Source organism: Pezoporus wallicus, unplaced genomic scaffold (assembly GCF_028554395.1).
Source record: "Pezoporus wallicus isolate ANWC-B61680 ecotype Strahan unplaced genomic scaffold, APGP_CSIRO_Pwel_v1 contig_8747, whole genome shotgun sequence".
NCBI lineage: Eukaryota > Metazoa > Chordata > Aves > Psittaciformes > Psittacidae > Pezoporus > Pezoporus wallicus.
In genome coordinates, this window is record NW_026641976.1 from 1,189,501 (window position 1) to 1,197,194 (window position 7,694).

The following is a 7,694-nucleotide window of genomic DNA, read 5'->3' on the forward strand; positions in this document are numbered from 1 at the left end:
CCCATACACACACGCACATACGAACACCGAAGGACAGTAACACACCAGCAGTCGCTGCCAGCACCATGCTGACAGCTATGACAGATATGTCCGGACCAAGTCCCGGTGTCTCTACAGCCACTTCTCGCCCCGGGCGGGAGCAGCCCCCGCCGGCACACGGGCACACGCCGCCCTCCCCCGCCTCGGCGGGACACCCCAGGGCCCCAGCCTCAGCCCGCCGGGCTCGGGGAAGCCGCCGCCGGCACCGCCCGGAACTCTCAGGCCGGGCCGGGCCCTGCGGCAGGGCGGCGCGGTTGCCCTCCCGCCCGCCGCCCCTCACCTGCGTCCCCGGCACTCACCGCCCTTGCAGCCGCCTCGGCGCTGAGCGCCGCCACCCAGGCCCGCCGCCACTGCCGCCGCCAGCTGCCCAGCGACAGTGCCCAGGACAGCACGGAGCTGCCCTCCTCCTGCAGCTCGTCCTGCCGCGGTGGCGGCGACGGCAGCGGCGAAGGCGGCGGCCGCCTCCGCCGCAGAGCCAGCAGCACGTACTGCACCAGGTAGACGGCCAGAGTGGCCAGCGCCGCCACGAAGAGAGCGACCAGAGCACACCAGCGCAGCTCGGCCAGCTCGCCCGGCAGCCACGCCATGGCTGACCATAATGGGAGCCGCGCTACCGGCCCCCACCAAGGCGCTCAGAGCGGCGGCGGGCAGGAGCAGCCCGCTCAGGGCCCTGAGCCGGGAGCAGCAGCACCACGTCCCGCCGGCAGCCCGCGGGTGCACCGCTCCACATAGAACCGCCCCGCCCGCTTACGGCACAATCCCCTCCTGGCCCGCCCCGCCCCTGCCGGCCGGACGCGAAGGGGATGCCTGGCCCCGGCCCAGCGCCGTTGGTGGCGGGGCACCCCGTGGGAGGGGCGGAGAGCCCTCGTTCCGCTGGTCCCCCGGAGACCCGCAGCGCTATGGGTGAAGGGGCGCCCGGTGCCCCGTGCGGGAGAGGGGGTCTGGGGGCGCAGCCCGCGCCGAGCGGTTTCGGGTGCGTCCTGAGGCGGCGCTTCCCGGGGAAACCGTCTGCTGTACCAGGAGGAATGGGGCGAGAAGAGCGGTCCCACGGGCGGGCAAAAGCGGGGAACTTTAATAGGGACGATGGGGCTTTCAGAAGCCCGGGGAAGAGGTGCCAAGCCAATAACTGATGTTGGTTTTCCTACCACAAAACGTTTCCCCTTAGATCACTGTTATTTACCGATGCCGTTTGCACACTAAGCAACAACTGCAAGAGAAAAATAATGCGAACAGTCCCTCACGTCTTTGCATACAATAGATAAACGTGGTAGTGCCTGAGAGTGGGCAGCAGGAGTCGGCTACAAAACAGACTCGACTTCCCCCCCTCCCCAGAAGTAAGATGATGTAATAATGGTTGTGTTCCAGAGGCTGAGACATAGTCACCTAGTTTATGTGAATTACAGAGCTAGGTGGATAGAACTGCCACGTTGCCTCTCGGTGAGCATTTCAGGCGGGCACCCTTTCACCTAACAGGGTAACACTTGCAGGGCTGTGATCTGCTTCTTCCTCCTCACCCCTCCGCAGCACTGCAGGAATAGCTGAGGAGACTACAAGGCATTTAATTGTTCCCTCTGCTTCCTATCCAAGGACTTCCTTTTAATTCCTGGCGCTTCATCATCTCTGCCAGGGATGTCAAACTGACTGGAAGGAAGAAAAAAATCCCCCAAGAGTACTTTCTGCAGGCCATGCTGAATGACTTGTTATCAGTATGAGGTCTGCAATAAAGGGGAGGAAATTGCCTTTTGATAGTAAATAAAAGTTTTGTGATAATTTATTTCTGTCGCGCTCATTTTTAGTTAAGTTCCTGTTTGATTTTCAGATTGCTACCTTATCAGCTCATCGCTATTTGTGTCCTCATTTTTCTTGTGCTTTCCTTTGCCTGCTTTGTTTCTTTCGTGGTGACTTTCCTTACCCATGGCAGCTCCCACCCTAGGAACTTTGGTAGTATTTTTTGCCCAACTGACATTCTCAAGCAACCAGTGATTAAGTCACTGAGGTTGGTAGTGAAATGTTATTGTAAGTTCTTGCTGCACATGTGTGAGAGTGTCAGAAGCCTTGGCAGACAATATCTACTGCTCCGCCCTCATCTACCAAGCCAGTAATTTCATTGTAGAAGTTTATGAAATTGGTCAAGTGTGACTTCCCCTTGGTGAATCCATGTTGACTTCTCCTGATGACTTTCTTGTTCTTCATGTGTCTGGAAGTGGTGTCCAGAATTAGCTGCTCCATCACCTTCTCAGGGTCAAGGTGAGGGTGACTGGTCTCAGGTCTCAACAACCTCCATCCTGCCTTTCATGAAGTTAGGAGTGGCATTTGCTTTCCTCCAGTCCTTGGGCACTTATCCCAGTCATTACTATCATTCAAAGATGATACAGAGTGGCCTTGTGATGGCATCTCCAGCTTCCTCAGCACTTGCGGGTGCATCTCATCAGGGCCCATATGTCCAGTTTGCTGAAGTACTCCCTGACCTGATCCTGTTCCATGAAATGTAAATAATCTTTGCTGCAGATTTTCACCTTGTTCTCTGGGGCCTGGGATACCTGAAAGGCTGTTCCATCAACATTTAATACAGTACATTAGAATGTTGGGACTAGGCCTCTGGTAGGAGGAACAGATCACTGCCTGAGAAGCAGTTTGATCATTTTGTGTTGTAAATGCATTGTCCGCATTTGCACCTATAAGCTGCAAACTTGACAGGGCCAGAACGTGGCTTTATTTGCTGCAGTTAGGTGACTGTACCTATGTAAGAAGAACAGGCTGTTCGTAAGTTAAAGTATTATTTGCCTGGGACACAGGGAAATCCTCCACTCCATTCGCTGACCAGCTGCCATCTGCCTACATGATACCAAGCATACCTACATGATACCTACACGATACCAAGGAGCAAGGGGCTGAGATCTCCAGAGATCCACAACCGGAGCCATATTGCTATGCTAGCACAGCTTCCTATAGAGGTTATTTGACCCTGCTGAGAGACTAGATTGATTAGTCTGGTTGATTTTAAGATCCAACCAGTATCTCTGCTGTAACAGCTTGTTTGCAGATAGTTCAGGGATTTCTAATACAGCACTGTGCTGTGGCAGACAAACCTGCCCTTAGCTTGTCCCATGTTTCAGTTCCCCACATATGCCATGCAGAGAGTTTTCCTTCACTGGCAGTGAAGGAATTGTGAGTCCAATTAGTGAACATGAAATGGCAAGAAAGTGTAAAAGATTACATTTAACTATTAAGGGCAGTTTTCTCTTACAGAACTTTAACAGCTATCTTGTTTCTAGAAATATTTTACATTTTTACTTTTGAAGTATAGCAAAAGGATGTGGCAGCTAATATTTAATTTATATTTAATTATTTTCCTTTTTTGTGCACCTGTGAACTTGGAATAGCCCTCTCTGAACATTCAGGATCTTGCCCATCAAAGCATAGCTCTGGGGATGCGATTAGTAAAGTAATTAGGTTTTCATAATTCCATATACTTTGAAGCTGGGAACTGTGATTCTGACATGCTTCTAGGCTCTGCTATGTGCTGTATTACTATTAAGCAACTTCTGCATTTCCCAAATCCCATATTTTCTTTTAATTAGCAAGTATATAGCTCTGTCAGTGATGGTTGCAAAGCAAGTTTAAGTAATGTAAAGTGAGTGAAATTGATACAGAGTTGATTTTACAAGGTTCTGGAACAATAGAGGTACAAATGCATCATTCATCATGGTTACCACACGTCCTGTCTTGGTCCTTTGAAGTATGAATTTTGTTAACTGTTTCACTCTGTGTTGGAAAGGCAAGAAGACAACTGCAGCTTCCTCTGACCTAGCCTATGTTAGAATGTTGTGATGGTAGAGTTATCCTAGGCACATGGACAACAAAGAACTCTCTCACCCGTTAACTAGTGCTGCCAGGTTCATCACACGTGTTCAGAGATGCTGTTTTTCACCCCACAGACAGAATGTGGTCAGAATTTTAGGACTTTGACTATTTGTTTGAACTTCCCAGGTTTCTTGCAGGAATGGTGGCTTAGACTTGGCACAGGCAAATGTGTATGCCAGGGTGTGACACAACAGGTTATGCACTCAGAGCTAGCATCTGCAAAGTGCTCATCTGAGACTATCCTGCATCCTGCATTATAGATATAAGCAAAGGGAGCAGGATGAGATCATAGTTACTTAATCAATTTCATTTTTAGAACTGTGAGCAGAACAATGACCAAAAAAAAAAAAAAAAAGCAGCACAGTAGGTTCAATCACTGTGATTAAATGATCACTCATAAAATTACAATGCAGAGAGCTAAAATCAATCCAAACCTTTCTCAATAACTCTTTGTCTCTGAGCTCCAGAGTACTTTTTACACACATGAAAGAAAGAGAAGGTTCATAAGAGGCCATGCATGCAGTCTAACATGAAATCTGAAAGAAGTGCTTTGTCAGGACAGTATAATAGTGTAAGAGATCCTTAGTGTGGCAAAACTGCACTTTGGCCAGCAGAGCTTTTTCCAGTGTCCCAGGACTCTGTGTGATGCCAAGTTTACCTGTGAGGTGGCTAGAACCATGTCTTCACAATGAGATTTTGCTGGTGTAATGGTCAGCCTGAAGTGATACCACCACACACTCTTCATTGGACAGCTCAGCTGCCAGAAGTAGACCTGTTAATCTTCATGCCTGAAATGCAGCCCCTTGGCATGTTACTTCTTATGAAAGAGGAGACCATCTCCCCTTTCACATGTAGCATTTCAGTGTCTCCCGCACTCTCTTACCTGCTGTTCCAGAGGCTGGTAACAGGCATGTCCTTCCACCTGCTGACTGGCACATTTGCCCAGGAGTTGTGTGGCAAGAAAAGGTGGAGTGTTAAAGCCAGATGAGGAGCTCCTCCATTTGGTCCTCCCTCTTGTGTACTCTCCAGTTTGTTTTCTGTAGACCCTTTCCAGATAACCCATCTTGTTTCATGTGACTCAACAGTTGGGGCTGTTCAGCCTGGAGAAGAGAAGGCTGCATGGAGACCTCATAGCAGCCTTCCAGTATCTGAAGGGGGCCTATAGGGATGCTGGGGAGGGACTCTTCATTAGGGACTGTAGTGATAGGACAAGGGGTAACAGGTTAAAACTTAAACAGGGGAAGTTTAGGTTGGATGTAAGAAGGAAATTCTTTCCTGTTAGGGTGGTGAGGCACTGGAATGGGTTGCCCAGGGAGGTTGTGAATGCTCCATCCCTGGCAGTGTTCAAGGCCAGGCTGGACGAGGCCTTGGGTGATATGATTTAGCATAAGGTGTCCCTGCCCACGGCAGGGGGGTTGGAACTTGATGATCTTAAGGTCCTTTCCAACCCTAAAGTTTCTATGATTCTATAATATACCAGAGATGCTGCCCCCTGCTTTGCAACAGTTGTCGGAGAGTGTGCAAAGAGCTGGAATAAAGGCAAGATGGGATTCCCAGAGAAACCCTGTTGGAAGACCATCAGCAGTCTGGCACCGAGGAAGTGCCACTAAGCAAGCTTTCATAACTAGGAGCTAGTGTCGGGGGAAGGAGGCCAGCTCTCTGCTGGCTTTTGATCTGGAATAACTCCCCCCAGCTCGTGTCTTCCAGAGAACATCTTCTTAACAGGGGAGTTTTGCTCCATAGCAAAAAAGCTGTGAGATGATGACATGGTTTGACATCATTAGACTTGCACTTTGACTAACTGCTCTTTATTTTTGTCCTTTTGCAAAACCAGGGGATACTGATCTATCCAAACACCAATCTCTACTGAAGAAGAAGTAACACATCCACCATGACCTCATAGTAGAAAAACTTCATTTAGGTCATTCAATTCTTCTTTGCCCAAATGCCTACATCTCTTAAGTACTTAAGAAAGCATACTGCCAGGAACTGAATTTTTCATTAGATCAGAAAATCGCTTTCACAGCTTTTTATTATATATGTTTTTCATACACAATCTTGTCCGTAAAAAAAAAAAAAAATAATCTTGAAAAAACAGCTATGCCCCCAAAAATATAATTATTGACAAATAGGTTAAGTTTCAAAAGAAATGGGTCACAATGTTTTATTTTGATCAATCATCATTTCAAAGTTCATATTCAGGTATAACGCAAAACTGCAAAGCCGTGTTTCAGTTCTATTAGAGCAACCACGGACCCAAGCTGGTACACCTTGGATACTTGTACTTTCTTTGAAGCCATTCATGCAGGAGAATTACAGCCTATCAAGGTGTACAATGGCACCATGGTGTTAGTATTCATTGTAACACATCAGTATTCTACCCATTAATTACAGAAGTCTCTTATCATTTTGTTATAACTATTTTTATTTTCTCTGTAGGATCACACTTCTCTCTTTCTCCAATATCCAGTAAATAGTCTATTTGTAAGTGGTTTTCAAGAGGATCAAGGACTAGCAACAGATGTTTTGTCTGGAATTGCTGGTTATTTCTTTTACTACTTGCACCTGGTACTGCAATGGAAGAAGAAAAAACATGTTTGAAAGTATTATTTTTTCTATGATGATTACTTTTCAAAAATACATTTACTAAAATACTGTGAATTTTTAGAACATTTTTAAACTAAAACATGGCAGAGAAGCTTCTTTTATTTCCACCTGCTGGAGCCAGTTCTATTCTCTCCACCAGAGAGCGCAAGTATCACCAGAGGTGACGGTGCTGCAATGGAGAGACTGCTATACGCATGAGCAGTACTGCGGGCTGCCTTCCTCAAGGACGGCACTCTAGACACAATGAGTGATTCCAGCTACATCGTTTCTTGCTTATGGGTTAATTTAGCCTCAGAGTTAACATTGCGTCCAACTGGTTAAGGCTTCTTATGTCAAAGATAGATCTGAAGAAACAGCAAGGAACTACTGGAGAGATTCCTGCCTCTCCTAAATCTTAGGCTCCAGCCCAGGAGTTGCTGACTTCCCAGGGATGTGTGCTTCTTCCGTGCAGTACAAACACTCATGTCCCTCACACACATGCTTGAGGACACTAAGACCAACTACCTTTGGGAACACTGGGCATCAGAAAGAAGAAAGGACTTCGTAAGTACTAAAAGAGATCTTTAAATATTAGACTGAGAGCAAACACATTTCAAGCAACGTTCTAGGAAATCAGTAGCAAGAGTATGAAATAAAGGCTTCTAAAAAATCTCAGAACCCATGCTGCCTTCTAGAACAGTGAAAATACTCCAAAGAAGACAGCTAGCTTTTAGACAAAAGTGTATTGTAACATGCCTTTGACCTAACAGGGAATATTATCCAGACTCAGCACTTTCAGTGTAACTGAGCCATAGTTAAACACACTCAGATGCATTTTTATATACATACATACAAATAGATATAGAGAAGGGTTTGCCTTAGGTGTGATGCTTTCAAGTGTGGCTCTTCAGGTGGATGTGATGGTTCAGTCTTTTATTTCTGGCTCCTCCTAGTGCATGCACACAAGCGTTAGAGGTACGTAATAGATTATAGGATCACCTCCATAAAACTGTGGATTTCCCCCTTTTCAGTCTTGTAGTAATTAATGCTTGCTAAAAAATCCCACCCAATTTCAAATCTCATTTTTAGTATCTGTAATTCTCCTCCAGGCTTGCTCAGAGTGACAGTTTGGTAATTTTATAGTTTGGGTTTTTTTTCTCATGTTTTTAAAAGATGTGTTTTCATGCTTTTAAAAGATGCGCTTA

At 46.8% G+C, this 7,694-nt stretch overlaps 1 protein-coding gene across 4 annotated transcripts in view; it reads right to left on the reverse strand.

Moving 5' to 3' along the window:
- C2CD2 (C2 calcium dependent domain containing 2) overlaps positions 1-728 on the reverse strand; it is a 35,555-nt gene extending 34,827 nt beyond the window's left edge. For all 4 annotated transcript variants that reach the window (XM_057426351.1, XM_057426353.1, XM_057426352.1 and 1 more), the window contains exon 1: positions 339-728. In XM_057426351.1, the coding sequence (XP_057282334.1) occupies positions 339-626 (288 nt within the window). In that variant the 5' untranslated portion in view covers positions 627-728. The remainder of the gene's footprint in view (positions 1-338) is intronic.
- Positions 729-7,694: the final 6,966 nt, after the last annotated feature.